This window comes from Rutidosis leptorrhynchoides, chromosome 3 (genome assembly GCF_046630445.1).
Source record: "Rutidosis leptorrhynchoides isolate AG116_Rl617_1_P2 chromosome 3, CSIRO_AGI_Rlap_v1, whole genome shotgun sequence".
In the NCBI taxonomy this organism is placed as follows: domain Eukaryota; kingdom Viridiplantae; phylum Streptophyta; class Magnoliopsida; order Asterales; family Asteraceae; genus Rutidosis; species Rutidosis leptorrhynchoides.
In genome coordinates this window covers 635,930,185-635,948,708 of record NC_092335.1, presented here as the reverse complement: position 1 = coordinate 635,948,708, position 18,524 = coordinate 635,930,185, and the positions used below count along the sequence as shown (strand labels likewise).

At 33.2% G+C, this 18,524-nt stretch overlaps 2 protein-coding genes across 2 annotated transcripts; both read left to right on the top strand.

Moving 5' to 3' along the window:
- Positions 1-5,132: 5,132 nt before the first annotated feature.
- On the top strand, positions 5,133-7,374 carry LOC139902972 (expansin-A10-like). Its single transcript, XM_071885704.1, has 3 exons — positions 5,133-5,353; positions 5,923-6,235; positions 6,687-7,374. The coding sequence occupies exons 1-3, from the start codon at positions 5,221-5,223 to the stop codon at positions 6,973-6,975; spliced, it is 735 nt and encodes a 244-aa protein (XP_071741805.1). The 5' UTR covers positions 5,133-5,220; the 3' UTR covers positions 6,976-7,374.
- A 1,009-nt stretch (positions 7,375-8,383) lies between these two features.
- LOC139902971 (prolycopene isomerase, chloroplastic) lies at positions 8,384-17,505 on the top strand. The gene is made up of 13 exons (XM_071885703.1): positions 8,384-9,082; positions 9,633-9,839; positions 9,951-10,050; positions 10,566-10,648; positions 11,042-11,098; positions 11,176-11,328; positions 12,227-12,305; positions 12,412-12,560; positions 12,717-12,851; positions 13,088-13,201; positions 13,643-13,753; positions 15,821-15,929; positions 17,240-17,505. Exons 1-13 carry the CDS (start codon positions 8,513-8,515, stop codon positions 17,311-17,313), a joined length of 1,941 nt encoding a protein of 646 aa, XP_071741804.1. The 5' UTR covers positions 8,384-8,512; the 3' UTR covers positions 17,314-17,505.
- The last annotated feature ends 1,019 nt before the right edge of the window (positions 17,506-18,524 follow it).

The following is an 18,524-nucleotide window of genomic DNA, read 5'->3' as shown; positions in this document are numbered from 1 at the left end:
ACATATGAGTTTTCTTATTATATAATTACGATATATAATAGTATACATTTTTAATTATTTCATATTATTAATTTTTAGTTTATAACAACCCTAAGGGTAAAATGGTAAATTCAAAAGTGAAAAAGTGAGGATTGTTATACTACAAAAGGTGTTTATGGATGGTAATCTAGCGAGTTCTTCGAGACCTATTACTACGATCTCAAGTGATAGTAGAGAAGACCACGGGTGCGGTCTTGTTGTTGATAGGGAGGTTGGTTTTTATTAGGAGTTTGTTATGGAACGGTCGTTTTCTCCTTCTGTAGATGTGGAGCTACAAATGTATCGACCTATGAGATTAAGAATCAAAAAGGTAAGATTTTTCAATCATTTGAAGGTGGATAGGGTGGTGGTTAAACCGATTATTAAAACCCGAAAAGCTAATGTGGGTAGACGGTAAGTTATAGTCCTTCATTGGTATAGATGTGTTGTTCGTCGCTTCTAGTCTTATTTTGTTTTTGTGGTAGTGGATTGTAAAAGCTTATTATTCAAGACTCGGATTTAATTAGCTTGACATGGTTTGTTTTCTGCTTTCGAGCCTTGTAGTGTTTTGTACGACTTTGTTACTTCATTTGTCTTTTTCATCTTCTGATGAAAAGGCTAAGTTTTAATGTTACCGTTAGTTTTGTCAAAATAAAAAAAATATTAATACGTTACATTCACATAATTAGTACCAGGTAGTAACTATATTTTTTGAGTAAATAACTAGTTTTATGATAATAATTTGCAAAGTAGATAAAATAGTATAGAACAAAACAGGGAGATGGAGCGATATGCCACTATATAATGCCAGTGATGCACTGACACCATTACACCACATAAGTATCAGTCGTTTTAGTGTGTTATTTGCCTACCTTTATAACTTTAATATATAATCCACTAATGTTGATTAACTTCAATTAAACAATAATTAATAATTAACCAAATCAACATTGGCAAGTAATGTGCACATGAATATTCCAAATGCTATACACGACTCCATTGGTAAAAAGAATTAATCTACACATGTTTGTTTTGGATTTATAGAGAAACCTCCTCAGTGATAATTACATTGGGTCTTTACTAACGAGTAAAATTTCTGGGTGACAAGTCCTCTGAGCAATGAGACACATAACTGGGTGACATGCATACATTGGCACCCCCTTTAGCCATGACCCCATTTAATTCGATATTAGGAGTTACCAAGATTCACACATTGGGTCTTCTGCTTCATTGAAAACTCGATAACTATTGAGCTATGCTTAAATGGTTACATGTTGTTTGTTTTGTTAGGGAATTAAATTAAAATACGGTTATGTAATTTGATAATCTACGTGTTGTATATGTAAAGTGTACTGATAAGTTATTGAAGACTATAGTAGTAGTAGTAGTAGTAGTAATAGTAGTAGTAGTAGTAGTAGTAGTAATAATAATAACAATAATAATAATAATAATAATAATAATAATAATAATAATAATAATAATAATAATTGTTGTTGTTGTTGTTGTTGTTGTTGTTATTATTATTTGCGAAACAACTTATATTTTATAACAATCGAGAATACTAAGTCCTAAAAACGTAAACACTAAACACAAAGGAACACAGCCGAAGAGTGGGCCCAATCACTAAGAGAACGACCGAGCTCAAATAAAAGAAACAAATGACACACCTAGAGTTAGAACAAAGCAAAAAACACTAAACAAACGAATACAAGATATGACCAAAACACAAAGGAACACAGCCGAAGAGTGAGCCCAATCAAACATTGTGGACCAAAAAATTAAGACCCATTTAAAGTCAACCACCCAGAAACCAACAAGAACAAACTCAAATACTTTTAGCGAACTCCCCAAAATTCCTCATTTCTTTGCCTTGATTCGGTCTCTTCTTACGAACCATTTTGGGCTTAAGCGAGCGATTAGATGTGTAGCTTGAGTTTAAGGATAGCATTCGACTATGACGACACCAAGTTTTTTCATCATCTTATCAAATGTTGCGAAATGAGACTGCAACTTAATGCTTGGGTTTTCCTTAACCAAATTCGAATTTTCACAAATAGGCATTTTTTCGGGCAACAGGCGCATAATCTATAGGCATTTTAGAACTACCGCAATAATCTACAAACTCGTTCTCAATCATAATCGATACAACGTTATCCGACATCGTCGAAGGGCCCGAATTATGTACCTCTACAGGTACATCAACTAACAAAGTATCTCCGCTCTTCGACACAGACATTGACATATTCCGGATGAGCATATCCGGGTCAATTATTAAATTCTGAGGTCTACTAAAATTATGGTGTTCAAGAGGCCCGCACTCTTGTGGGGTAGTAGGGGCTTCACTTTTAAGGAAGTCATAAAGCTGACCACCTTATGGGGTAATATGGGCTACACTCTTAAGGAAGTCTTAAAAATGACCAGATTTAATAAACTTGAAATACAGGTAAGGGTGTATCTGAGTGAGGAGCTTACGAGAACTTAATTTATAATTTTAATAAATCGCAAGTCATAAGGCTTGTTTGACATTAAACTAAAAACTAGAAGAGCTTATAATGAAATGAAGCTCTAAAAAATTAAGAAATAATTGTGCCGTTGTTCCTTCCATTTTACCCCAAAAAGCTAACAGCGTCCCTCAAGTTTTTTTTTGGCTTTCAGCATCCCTCTATTTTACAACTTTGAGATACAGAGTCCCTCCGTCAACTTTTCGTTAAAAAAGTCCGTTAACTCCTATCATGTGACTTGCATGTGAGGGTAAAATCGTCTTTTTAACCTCCTTCTTCATTAAACTCGTGTTCTTCCCCAACATTGCAAACCCTAATTTAAAAAAACATCTATCTGAAACTCGTTCTAAAAAAACATCAAATAGATCTGAGATTCAGTAAATCTGAGATTCAGTAACTCGTTCTAAACAAATCGATTTAAATTTTCGGACTGTAGCAGTAGCAGCTCAAAGAACACGATGAACAACTCAATTGGTGATTTTGGGTTTAAGGCTGTTTTACATTATAATTACAACATGAAACGTGTTGTAAATCATAAGTAGAAACTTTGTGAATCCTCAATTTTAACAGAAACAACAACAATAACTCGAATTTCATGAAGAACAATGAGTTGACTTTTTGATTTTAAAACTTTGACTCGCGAATTCGAACTCATTTTGAAGAATTGAAGGCTGAAACTTTACAGATAGTTTGAGTAAAAGATTCCTAACAACTCTACATTTTTAGATTTTGAAATTTGATACGAAATCGAGATTTTGATTTAATGAACTCAAGAACATAAGTACGAGCCTGTTTTCTTTAAATTTTTGTTTGATTTTCGAATTGCAGTAGTAGTTTCATAATGTAAACAGATAGGATAGATAACAGAATTTGTACATATCTGATTTATTATGTTTAATATTACTAATAAATATAAATATATTAGTAATTAAAATACTCTTAATATTATTATTAATAATAAAAATACTAATAATAATAATAATAGAAATAATAATAATAATAATGATATAATAATAATAATAATAATAATAATAATAATAATAATAATAATAATAATAATAATAATAATAATAATAATAAGATTTTCATTTTTTGCATCGGTGGTCCCTCGATTTTAGTGAAGAAAAGAGTAAAAAGACGAATTTACCCTCACATGCAAGGCACATGGCATGACTTAACGGACTTTTTTAACAGAAAGTTGACGGAGGGACGCGTAATCAAAAAATGTGATAATAGAGGGACGCTGAAAGCCAAAAAAAAAAACTTGAGGGACGCTGTTAGCTTTTTGGAGTAAAATGGAGGGACCAACGGCACAATTATTTCAAAAATTAAACTCATAAAACTAGCTTTTTTTAAAACAGTAGAGCTCGTGATAAAAAATTACTAAAGTATCATTTATTAAACATCATTATTATACAATTTTAATTTTAATAATTATAAATCAACAACTATAAACTTCATGTTCAACTATTTTATCAAACAAAAATAAAAAAAATAAGCCTCGATTACTATCTTAAAAAATAAGTTTAAACTACGAATTTCACCTTTCAACTATGGTTAGTTAGGCCAAACACAACCTTAGACCCACTTTAACGCGTACGTGTTGAGGGTTGTGTGCTCCAACACGCTTCCAACACATGCATAATGAGGCGTGTTGGCTAGTGTGCTCGTTGGCGTGCATCAACCTGGCACGGAGAAAAAATGTGTGTGCTGATAGTTTGCTTGCTTTTCATTGGTTAATGCACATTTTCTAATTATTTTTTATCCACTATTTCACCCAACTTCCAATCAGATTTTAACACATCACCCAACACGCCACTTAACACTCCACCTCAGTACACATCAGTCTGGCAACACGCTCATCAAGCACCCTACCCCCACCCAACAACACGCCAAAACGTCCTTCAGGGATAAAGATGGTCTTAGATTGTTTGATTGATTATTATTATTTCAATAATTCCACAATGAATATTAAACCGTTCATCAACAAGTGTGTTTGTAATCTTTAATTGATAAATGACGGTAGATGACAAAAAGTAAATTTGTTGAACCGGCCGTTAAACATTTAAAGCCTTCATTTTCGGTAAATATCATTTTTTTTTTTAAAAATAACAAATTGTTGCAATTCATGACCAAAATCAATCATAAGCATTTAATATATTTAAAGTTTGAATGATTTAATGTTTAATTATTATATTTTATCAATAGCCTAATTAAAATTATCAATATTAGTATCATGATCCTATCACATAAGTAAGAATAATTCCATTGTTTCAATATGAGGACCACCACTATGTTTGAAAATGGTTTTTTTGACTAAAATACACAAGTTTTACCGTACTCTGGTCGATACCTTCGAATAAAACTGTTGTTACTATATTAAAATGCGATTTCACAAATTATTGTGTGACCAACTAATCAAACAAACATCTTGAGTTAATCATGCAAATATAACATTTTATTATCATATAAAAAAATTAAGTCTGCATGTTGTAGCACATCATCTACCACATGAAGACAATTGCCCATGTGCATTTTGGCCTTATTCTTTCCCACCGGAATCTGGCCGGCTCCGCCGTCTCTATCTCTCTCCGGCAGTGGCTGTTGGAATTTTAGTTTCAATTATAAATAGAAACCGACATCTCATTTTCATTTACAAAACCAACTCTTGCTCTACTTTCAATTTTTCATATTCATAAACATGCCTTTAATGACAATTTCTTTACTTCTATTGTTTACTACCACCCTTCTCCACACTACAACCGCCAACTATGGCGGTTGGCAGAGCGCCCATGCCACTTTTTATGGCGGTGGTGATGCTGCAGGGACACTGGGTAAGTCCTATACCTTCTATATATCAGTTTTCTTTTTAATTCGTGTATGATATTGTTTTAATATTTAAAAAAATGTGTTTAATTTAGTGTTAGTGAATTTGATAAACAAATAATTCAATTTTTGGTTTGGACACAAATATCACATTTGACAATTGTGAAAAAAGTGTATGAAGTAAAGTACTTTTATATGTCTATACTTTAGTGTGTAGCGTGTGAACTCCAGTTCACATGCTAAGTCTTGATGTACCAAGTTTTTCAACTTGATGCACTTGCGGTGCATCTGTTTCAAATCTTTGGTGCATCCGGATAACAAATTTACATTCATTATACTATACACGTCTAACATGAATAATGCTTCACACATCTTTTACTTAAAGCAAATTACGTAAACTAAATAGTACAGAGTCTATGTACACACGTACATATCGTGAAAAAGAATTGGAAATTTATTTTAGAATTGTAGTAAAAATGTGTAGAATACTGTTAGGCTAATGCATTTCCATTAATCCTAATTAACTCTTCTATCAGTTGTTCTACTCATTCATGTTTCATTCGTGATGTAAATGTAGGTGGAGCATGTGGATATGGAAACTTGTATAGTGAAGGTTATGGTACAAATACCGCAGCACTGAGTACCGCGATTTTTAACAATGGATTGAGCTGTGGGGGATGTTATATGATCAAGTGTGTTGATGATCCTAAGTGGTGCCTCCCTGGATCTGTGATCATCACCGCAACCAACTTCTGCCCACCCAATTTCGATTTGCCTAGTAACAATGGAGGATGGTGCAACCCACCTCTACAACATTTTGACATGGCTCAGCCTGCTTTCTTGCATATTGCTAAGTACAAGGCTGGAATTGTGCCTGTATCTTTTACAAGGTAAATCAAGGTTAATTTGGTCATTCACAAATACATTTTATAAGAATTTTTGAAGGGATCGAGATCTTGGGTCGCTAGTTAAACACATTTTGAGTCACTATTATTTGGATCAATCGTAGTTTATGATATCATATGTACTTCAGTATAATCACACATGATCCAAAGTAAAAAACGGTAAATTTATAAGATTTTCCTGTTGATGTTAACCGGGGAAATGAAGTACTTTTACTCAGATGTGCGCAATCTAACCGGATTATTTTGTGACTGTTTTTGACCTTTTCTTTGGCTAATAAAGATATGCTACTAGTGAGATTTAGACCTTAGACCTTTTTGAAAATAACACCCCACTAGACTATCTTCTAATGGTCACGGGCGATCCAAACTAATACCGAGTACAATCATTTTAAAGAAGTTGTTTATGAACTTTCTCTAACATTTTTTTATTTTGCAGGGTTCCATGTATAAGGAGAGGAGGAATAAGGTTCACTTTGCATGGTCATTCTTACTTCAACTTGGTTCTAATTAGCAATGTTGGAGGTGCAGGGGACGTGCACGCCGTTTCAATCAAAGGGTCCAAAACCGGGTGGCAAGCCATGTCGCGAAATTGGGGTCAAAATTGGCAAAGCAATTCGTATCTTAATGGTCAAAGTCTATCTTTTAAAGTCACAACTAGTGATGGAAGAACAACAACAAGATACAATGTTGTTCCTGCTGGTTGGCAGTTTGGACAGACTTTTTAATGGCCTCAAATTCCATTATTTCAAAACATTTGAAATTTTATTTGAAAATACAAAAGTTTTTGTTAAAAAATTTCCTACTAGCGTTTTTAAAATGTGATGATGTTCTTATAGAAATCTAGTTACGTAACTAGTAAGAATGGGTATACGTCACATTTCGAAAGTATTTGGTGTAAAGATCTAGGCATTACAACTTCGTAGTTGTGTAATGCTTACTACATTGTTTCGAGGTTTTATTGAAGGTACTTTTGGTCATCGGATACAGCTATAGCAATTAGATATATATCTGAAATCGAAAGTAATTCACATGTTTAATATGTATAATATCGAATGTATTATTGTATGTTTTTTGTTGGTTGGTCGTGAAGCTGTGGTGTTGAATAGCATCCGCTAAACGTTGTATTGAGCTGACCTAAATAAATGTCAATGTACGATATGATTGCGTTATACTGTTATTACTAATCTTTATCTTTATTGTTCATGCATATATAATGTTGTGTTTCGTAACTTCGCATACAAAGTTCGCCGTGTGAATCATGTGAGATTTGAACTGTCAAATGAAAATCTTTGATCACAAAACACTATGATATGAGTAGGATCACTTAAGGGTTTTGTGACCGTTAGTATTGTCACAAATCATAACTTACTAGTTCTAATATAGTAGCAATTCAACAAAGACTTCGAGGGACTAGTCGGTTAATTAAATTGGATACTAACTTAACATACCCAAATATCAGACCTTGAAATCAAAGTTGAGTACCACGGAATATAAATACAAGACAAGCTGTATTGTGTTAGATTGTATAGGTCAAGTGCATAAAGTACAAGTCCTATTTTAACTTTTTAACATATTTCCTTTTTATGATAGCGAAATAATACATATGTAAACAAAGTTTTTTCAATGAAATTTGAATACACATTTTACACTTGAAAACGTAGTGAGTTTTATTGTTGGAATCAAATTGAAAGATCAACATCGGTGTCTTTTGGTGATTTTTGAAGTGGGTTGACCACAGTTGACTATTATTGACCACCATTGAATAACTAACTAGAGTAAGTGAGTAACTATAACATAGTCAGGTCAGGACCTTACATTTTTTTACCAAGTGTTGACTAGATTGACCTTTTACACACCAGTAGGTGTAGGCCTATATAAGGATAATATTTTTATAGCGAGATTTTTTAATGATAGCGAAATAATACATATGATAAAAAAATTTTGAAGGAAATTTCAATAATAATCCCGTCATTTTTGGAATCTTCAACCAAAAAATTTAGAAAGAAATTACAAAATGCCCTTTCGTTTTGGTAATAAGATTCTATTTTAGGTGATTTTGTCTCATTAGTTACCAGATCATTTTGTATATCGGTGGAATCATCGTCATGACAATTATCCGGACCAAAACACCCTTTCCTTGTTTTCGGACACTTTTAACATCCCACATAAAACACTTTAACTACTCTTTGTCTCGCAATTTTCCAATATCTTCTTCAACCCACATCCCAATTTCTTGAAAAAACTCATCTTGAACAATAAAAGATGCAATTGGGCAATTTTAGTAGTTGCAAAACAGGAAATATGAACACGGGATTTCCAAATTTTCAAACTTTTCTTGATTACAAACCTACCCAAATTGGGAATTCATGTATTCTATATGAACCCAGGTGCAAAAAGCAAGTAAATTCTTGTTTAACACCTTTAAAAACCCTAAATTTCACTGTTTTTGAAGAACCCAGATGGTCAAAACAGAGTCTTTATAGTTTCAAACCCTTAAAAACCCAAGCTTTTAGTAAACAAGAGGTGGGACTATTCAAAACAGTCAAAAGAAACAAGAATTTGTTATTTGTTAGGGCTAAATCAGTGATGGATGTTAGTAAAGTAGTGGAAAAAGGTGACGTGGCAGTGGGGAAAAGTAAGGGCAGTTATGATGCAATTGTAATTGGTTCAGGGATTGGTGGATTGGTTGCTGCAACACAGTTGGCGGTTAAGGGAGCTAAAGTGTTAGTGCTTGAGAAATATGTGATTCCTGGTGGGAGCTCAGGATTTTATGAGAGAGATGGTTATACTTTTGATGTTGGTTCTTCTGTAATGTTTGGGTTCAGTGATAAGGTACTTAAATTCATGTTATGTTAAGGTTGATTGTCAGATACTTTAATCTTGTATGCTAGTTTTAACATTGTTATTGAATGCTAACCATTATTGCCCCCTGCCATTGTTGAATCTCCATTGTGTAGATGAAATTCTAGTTGTGTATTGTATGTTTTATAAGGTCAAAAAACTGTCATTTCAGGTTTCGTTTAGATTAAAATAATTAATGGGTTCAAAAGTATGGTACATATGTTTGCTGATAAGCTCAAATTGACCACGCCTAATCCTCGTGCAAAAGATTATACAAATGTGACTCTACACAATATTCAATTAACTTATATTGTTTTACGATATGAGGTTATGAGTTTGGCTCATATGTTAAATGCCCATTAAAATATGATAGGTTTTATCCACGCATATACTCGAAGGCAAGAAATCGAAGATATTATTCGAAAATTTGGAACTTCTATTAGTATATGAACTTAAATCGACTGTTTAGGGAAATATAAGATTCTAAACGATATACAATCTATGGAAATACATAAATTCTGTTTTACTCTTTTTGTTGTAGGGAAATCTAAATTTAATAACTCAAGCGTTAGCGGCAGTTGGGTGTAAGATGGAGGTGATTCCCGATCCAACTACCGTCCATTTTCATCTACCAAAAAGTCTTTCGGTCCAAGTACACAGAGAATACGACGATTTCGCTTCCGAATTGACGAGTAAATTTCCCCACGAAAAGGAAGGGATTCTCAAATTCTACAATGAATGTTGGAAGGTCTGTTTTGACTTTTGATTAAGGTAGATTGTTACGTTTAGTTGTCCGTTTTCACCTTGTTTATATATCAAGATTTGGGCTAAATATATATATTTTTGGTATAAATTTCAGATTTTTAACGCTTTGAATTCACTGGAACTGAAGTCTCTTGAAGAACCTTTATACCTCTTTGGTCAGTTTTTAAAAAAACCCGTGGAATGCTTGACTTTAGGTATGTATTTTTGTACGTATATGCCCGTTTCCTATTTGTGTATGCTATTTCGTACATTCTACTGTTTTTGTATGTTTTTGTTTATGCATCTTACCATGCACTAAAACTGATAACCCAATTCGGAGAACGTAAGTAGTTTTTTTTCAGAACTCTTCATTAAGAACAATGTATATGTTCTTACATGGTCCTAATTTTAATCAACTGATTATCTTGTTCTTCACATTACAATAATTGTTTTCGAAATGCACATTCATACACCCGCAGATAGTATATTAAGTTCTTTCAGTAGATAGGGCCCACAAAATATAGGTGATTGGTATTTCTTTTTCTGTCGATCATTCTACATTTAATATTGGACAATAAGTTATGAACACATGACTCACAAAAATGAAAGTCACGTAGAACCAAATATAGTATAAAAGTTAAACATTTTTTTCTTTCACTTCATCTTGTCCAGTTAGTGACAAAATAAAGCCAAATTAATGCAAATTATATGCTATTTGCGTGTTTTGTAGCTTACTATTTGCCACAAAATGCTGGAACCATAGCTCGCAAATTCATAAAAGATCCCGAAGTACTTTCGTTCATAGATGCTGAGGTAAACTAATGCTATTACCTACATGAGACAATATAAACTCATTCGTATCACCTTGAGTGAAATATACAGTTTCGGCTGAACATGAAATGAATCAAACGGTTAATTGGCCAAAATATGCTTCAACACGTATTCAAAATGTTTACAACGTCCTAAATAGTTCAATCTATAAACTATAAGAATCTAAGTAATATAGGCTTATAATCAAATTCGGTACACAAGTTATTACAAATTCCAGAAAGTGAACCGGAAGAAGTTGACAGGTCATTGATCCTACCCGTTTTGACCCGCTAGCCACTGCAACTATTTTGCCACTGTAGTGTTTAATAGTCTTTAGAAGATTCAGTTGTTACTATTTATTTCTTTGAGTACTGGTTGATTGTTTGGTTCTTGCAGTGTTTTATCGTTAGCACGGTTAATGCGTTACAAACACCCATGATTAATGCAAGCATGGTAAGCATCGGCTTTCATTTCATTGGTTGTTTCTTCCACTCGTATCTGTGTCGTGAGTGACGTTAACATTGTTTTAGGTGTTATGTGATCGTCATTATGGTGGCATTAATTACCCTGTCGGTGGGGTCGGAGGGATTGCAAAGTCGTTGACAAAAGGTTTAGTTGAACAAGGAAGCGAAATACTTTACAAGGCAAACGTCACAAGCATTATCATTGACAATGGCAAAGCAGTAAGTGCTAACCAATCTATCTATCTCCGTGTTTGTGTGTAGAGTAATAAAGTGTTCAAATTAGAACAACAATTAAAATGAGAACACCAGGAACAAATCGGGTGCATTCATTAATGGAATTTCAATAACATTTTTCTTCCATATATTTCTCACTCACAATTTAATATTCAATACACACTTAATATTGATCAAAGTATTTAGTTATCCATACTTTTCTATGACTGATCTATTAAATGGGCAAGCCTTCTCTTATTCAAATTTTAAACTACATATGACACTTAGTGACAAAAGCTATGACACACATTAGTTGAATCTATAAATCGTGGTTTTTTATTGGCTTATTGCATCCCTAGCTACATTATAGTTGCAAAAAAATTATGTTAGGATGCATTCAATTGATTTTTTAGATGCAAACAAATTATATTTTGGATGTGAACAATTTATTTTTGGGATGCAAATAATGTTTGATGGATTATAAAGATGCAAATAATGTTTGTTTGAAGCTTTTATATTAGGATGAAAAAAATGTTTGAAGCTTTTATCCTTTTTTTGTAACGGCATGAAGCTTTAATCTTTAGGATGCAAATAATGTTTGAAACTTTTATATTTAGGATGTAAAAAAAATCTCATGTTTTAAAGGGATGCATAAAGTTTTATATTATAAAATTAAGCTTTGAAAAAATTATAGGTAGAATGAATATGCAATTGTCATTAATGATTGGAATTTTTTATTTTCGATTGTCACCGAGGCATCTTTTTGTTTGCATCCATGTATTACCCACAATCTGCATCCCCACCTATTTCATTATCAATATTTGTATGTAACTAAATCCGTCTACTCTAAAATGGAAAAAAAGTTAAATGCATCGGTTCTTATTTGCTTTCCGAATTTCTCTAGGTAGGAGTGAGACTATCAGATGGTAGAGAGTTCTATGCAAAAACCATAATCTCGAATGCTACCAGATGGGATACTTTCGGTTGGATTTCGCTCAATGTATTTTAAGGCCTATAAGGATATAATTCGTCCTTATACACCGAAAATCTGGATTATAATATATAATATATATGCTTTCCGTATTGTAGGGAAACTTTTGAAAAAGCAGGATCTGCCTAAAGAAGAAGAAAAATTTCAAAAGATTTACGTAAAAGCACCTTCCTTTCTTTCTATTCACATGGGGGTCAAAGCTGACATTTTACCGCCGGATACGGATTGCCACCATTTTGTTCTTGAGGTACTACTTTAATTCCCCGTATAGGTGACAACTCTGACCCATTTAATTATGAAGTTACTAGTTTTGACCCATTACCCTACCCTCCCGACCCACTCATTTATCCACCTCTAATTGGGTTTTTTTCCACATATGATATATTTATTTTTGACTGTGTAGGATGATTGGAAAAATCTAGAAGAACCCTATGGGAGTATATTTTTGAGCATCCCAACTATTCTTGATTCATCCTTGGCTCCAAAAGGACGTCATATACTTCACATATTTACGACCTCATCCATAGACGATTGGCAGGTACTTATTAATATTATTTTCTACTTTTGAAGTTGCAGTTTGATTGTTAGTGAATTGTCTGATTTACCCTAATCAAATATGCAAAGTGTGTGTGTGTGTGTGTGTGTGTGTTTGTGTGTGTTTGTGTGTGTTTTGTGTGTGTGTGTATTGGGCTATTAAGTTTTAATTAGCATATAATTTACTTAATTACTTTATATATCATAATATTTGTTTGGACTTTTTTGGGGAAAAAATAGGGGCTTTCTACGAAAGCTTACGAGGCAAAGAAAGAGCTTGTTGCCGACAAAATAATCAGTAGACTGGAAAGCAAACTTTTTCCGGGCCTCAAAGCCTCCATCGAATTTAAAGAGGTACCAACTGCTTCCCTTTTTCCTGAAAATGTCTTTTGGAATTAATTTTGTCAAAATTGAGATTTTTTTTACTGATCGTTGTGTTAAACCTTCTGAATAGTTGTACCTTGTGCTTTATGGTGTATAAATTAGATATTTTATTACAGTATTAGATATCTTATTACAGTCTTATTTCATATAACTAAACGAGTAACCGTATAATGCTTTCCCTGTTTAGGCTACCCGGGGAAGGGTAGTATTTTTTACTGAGATCTATGCGGCCTAACCGAATTATCTCGTGACTGTTCCCGACCCTTTCCGACCCCAATACATGCATCTAGTGAAGTTTTAAAACTTCTCGTGAGATCCCCAACCATTAGGCTATCTTAGTATGGATGGTTAAAATGAGAATGTTAAAAGGACTAAAGTGCATATAACGTTTATTTTTGCAAACTTTGGCAGGTGGGCACACCAAAGAGACACAGGCGATACCTGGCTCGTGATAGTGGCACATATGGGCCAATGCCCCGTAATGTGCCAAAGGGCTTGCTTGGAATGCCTTTTAATACCACTGTAAGTTATAATTAAAAATACATTTTCAACCTTCACGTCAAAGAGTCGTTACTCGTTACATGGTTTCAATTTGTATCTAAACATGAGACCATGTTCCCTCGCATATTTAGATTGTGGGTACCTACTGGCTACTTGATACTTCCATATAAATATTATCTCATAATTAGACCTGCCATGTTATACGGATCGGAGTGTTGGCCTATGACGAAAGCACAAGAGAGGAGGATGGAGGTGGCAGAGATGAGGATGCTTAGGTGGACATGTGGTAAAACCATGTTAGATATGATTCCTAATAGTGTTTTTAGGGAGAACCTGAAAGTTAGAAGCATCATCGACAAGCTTAGAGAAGAACGGCTTCGATGGTTTGGGCATGTGAGAAGACGACCTCCTACTGCCCCTGTTAGGAGGGTTGAGACACTTACGGTTGACGGCGTACGAAGAAGGGGTAGACCTACGCGTAGGTGGGAAGATAGAATAAAGCTAGACTTGAAGGAGCTCTTATTGACCGAGGACATGACCTCTGATAGGGTTGCGTGGAGGACTAGAATTAGAATAGACGAGTAGGTTGATTGCTTTTGTTTGTGTGTTTGTGTGTATGTGGTTTTGTGGGTCTGTGTGGGTGTCTTCTTTCACTATGTTTTATTTATTTATTTATTTTTATTTTTTTCCTTCTTCTTAGACCCATGCTTGATGGTGTAGGTTTAGACATGTTGGTTTTTATGGGTATGTTTGGATGTTCGTGTTTGTATGTATGTATTTAAGTTTGTACGTAGGTTTATGTATGTTTGTTTGTATGTACGCTTTGCATTTCTGCTTGCCTATGATTGTATTTATGTATATATGTATGTTTGTATGTTTATATGTATGTATAGTTATATGTATGATTGTATGTATATTCGTATGTTTGTAGGTTTTCCCGTATGTATGCGTGTAGGTGGTTATCTATGAATGTACGTTTGTATGCTTATGTAGGTTTTGGTAGATACGGTTTTATGTATGTTTGTAGGTTTATTTTTATAGACTGACTTGCTATGATGTGATTTTATCTGTATGTGGACATATATGTTTATTGCTTATTTAGTGCAGCTTTACTTTATACGTCTTGTGCTCCGCAGAACACTAAGGTACGTTTTTTTTTTTTTTGTTTTTTGTTTTTTTTTTTTTTTTGTTTTTTTACGGCTCTGGCGACTTGACTGTCGCTTAGAGCCTAAATAGAATCCCAGGCAACATTTTAAAACCCATGGAAATTTGTTCCTCCATTTTCATGGCGATGACATTTACTTTTTACGATTTTTTTTTTTTTTTTTTGGCCGGAGGTCCGTTGCAAACAATCTCTTTATCTGTCGAACATAGAGAAGGAGGACTTTCTCTACTCTTGTGAGTGTTTCACTCGGGGTGATGAAATGACTTCTCTTTGTCCTAGGGTAGAGGAAGGATTGTCTACGTCCCACCTCCCGCATACCCTACAAGTGTGGGATTGAGTATTGTTGTTGTTGTTGTTGTTGTCGTCATAATTTGTTTAATAATACTAATGTTTGAGGGAACATGAGGGTCCTAATCCGAGTCAATTTTGGATTCCAAAAATTACCTCCTTTTTCATATAAAATTATACTCCGTATTCATTTAGTGTTAACTACTTTATTTATACCCGCGCCATCGCAGATTAATATCAATAATTAATTAATGCTTAATTTATTGATAATTAATGATTCAATAATTGATTTATATTTAATAATAAATAATAATAATAATTAATTAGGAGAGCAACAAATAACTAATTAGGAGATAGACAAATAACTAACAATGAAGGTGTTGGATGAAATTCTAATAAATGGTTGAAATTCAAATTAGTGGTTGGAATTCAATCAATGGTTTAAAACTGTGAGAGAAACAAATATGAAATCATCACACAAACAAATCAATGCTCAGATTATGATCAAATTAACCATTTAAATGGTCGTGGTTGAATACACTTACTTAATTATGACTTATTTTATATAAATCAAAAGAGTTAGATAAATTATATTAGACTATATTCATTGGTCTTATTCTGATTAAACTGTGTAGGCCATAAACGGTCTCTATTGTGTGGGAGATAGTTGCTTTCCAGGCCAGGGCGTTATAGCCGTAGCATTCTCTGGAGTAATGTGTGCACATCGAGTAGCTGCAGATGTTGGTAAGCATAGCTCTTCTTTTTTATTTGTCAATAACAACAATACCTAATCCCGCACATGCGAGGTACGGGAAGGTGAGATGTAGACAATCATTCTTCTACCCGTGAATAGAAAAGAAGTCGTCTCTCTAACCCCGAGTTGAGAAAAATTCACCACCCACCGGATGAGAAAGTCATCCCTCTTTCTACTCCACTCCAGGGTAGAGAGATTGCTTCCGTGAGGGCCTCGGGGCCATGAATAAATAAATAGATAAATAACCAAAAATAAAAAATAAATAAATATAAAAGTAAAAGTAAAACTAAATATAAAACGAGACGCCATAAAAATAGTGGAATCAAATTTTCATGGGTTTCAATGCCTGCATGAGATTCAATTTAGGCTCTAAGCGACAGTCAAGCCGCTAATAAATCGACGCTTGTTGTTGCCTCAATTAATAGAGCCAATTTTCTTTGTCAATAAGCTACAACTAGTTTTCGAACCCTCGCTTCGCGCCGGGGGTTCGGTTTTCAATGTATTTTATTGCGTTTAGTTTGTAAAATTATTTCGTGGCTAACGATGATGTCGTTGAAGCGCAACTCGAGTCGAACTAAAAGGTATAACCCGTGAAAGATTTAAATGTTATTTTAAATTAACAGTATATGTGCATCTCCGCGTTTCGCTATGAAATTGTCGACTTTTAAAAATTTAACCCAAAATCAACGTGTATGAAAAGTACCCTAAATATTTAGCATTTTTTAAAAAAGCGTCCATCTTGCGTATAGTTAGTGACATTGTGTTCCTAAAATTATTTCGAGTTTAACGATGGTGTCGGAAAAATTTAACTCGTTGCGAGCGAGAAGATATGACCCGTTGAATATTTGGGTAGAGTTTATTTAAGATTTTTTTATGAAAATGGTTATTTGATACTTTACCCTCCTGTTTGGGGGGTCGATTTGAATTTGTGGAAAAAGTGTGGGGAGCTTTGTTGGTGTAATGAAATTTAGTTAAAAGTAAAAACAAAAAAAGGTGAAAGGACGAAAATGCCCCTAGTTACTATTCATTTTTTTTGTCTGTTAGATAATATGGTAATTATATCTTTTGGTCCTTTAAAGATATAACGCTACCAATTATACCCATTTTTAAGTGAATGAGTAGAGACTGCTATCTCTTCATGTAATACTCCTCGTCCCATAAGAATTGCAATCACCAAATGAATAAATACTAAAATGTTGACAAATCTTGTAACGATATTGTTTTTAGTAACATAAGATGATGTCGGACCCTTATGTTTTAGAAAATCACTTATAGTTCATGTGTACGTTCTTCTCGGCAGGACTTGAAAAGAAGTCACCAATATTAGATGCTGGCCTCCTTGGAGTTCTCGGTTGGTTGAGGTCGTTAGCGTAAAAAGAATCATTAAGTAACATACATATGCTGTTGTATGTCTCTCAATCATACATGGTTTGAGTTGGTGTCTAAATGGCTTGAATTGACCAACCCAAAACTTTCTTGTCCATATTTTTGGATACTATTATATTATAGTGTTCTGTATGTAATAAAACTTTTACTGTTAAAAAATATCAAAGTATTATTATCTAAAAAGCCTTCTTGTGCTAGTTAGACACCTTTTGACCCGTTTAACCCATTCACGCTGCTTCCTTAATACTAGCATTTTTTTTTTTTCTATTTTAACTGTTTGACTAGTTATTTATCAGTAAAATATAACTCGAACTGTGTTCATATAAAGTTTATAAACGGTTTAATATAGCCACATGATAAAAAAAAACAATTAATGACTGAAATTGAGTTATACCTTTTCCATTTCCATCACTAAAATTGAGTTATGACTGAGATTAGTTTATTTGATTTAATTAGTTGGGTTTTATTTTATTTGTGCTAAAAGTTGCTCAACACACTAAAAGACCAAACCCAAGATCAAAATTACCAACTCAACGAGTTTGACACATCAATCTCAAGATAGCCTGGTCAAGATAGCCTAGTGTTGGTATTGAAACACATGCCTTAAAACTGAAATATAGATTGAATTAACACGATAAAAAATACTACAATAGTGAAGAAAAAGAATCATATATTCCTCAACTTATACATGATAATCGATCAACATATGAATACCAGTTCCGATCATCAAAATGCTATAAGAGCTCGAGGTGTCCGTGTCCTTGCACCAATGTAATAACCCGACTTTTTACGTTAACTTTTCGTTAAAAACTTAACAACTGTTACTTAAAATTTACAATTTTGTATGTAATTTTTTTTTTTAATATACTATTATTAATATTGGTTATATGTTTTTTTAAAAACACTACGGTTAGTGAAAACGAGAAAAATATATTTTAAGACAACAAAACGTATGATTATTAATTTTAATAATTATGTTATATAACAATTGAGTTTTAAAAATCATTTTAATTAAGTAGGATGTCAATACTTATATTTTTATTGGTATTCAACAAGTATTTATACACATATTATACAAACGTTTCTACATGTATGTGCATAGTTATATACACTAATAATTCTGTTTATTATTATTATTATTATTATTATTATTATTATTATTATTATTATTATTATTATTATTATTATTATTATTATTA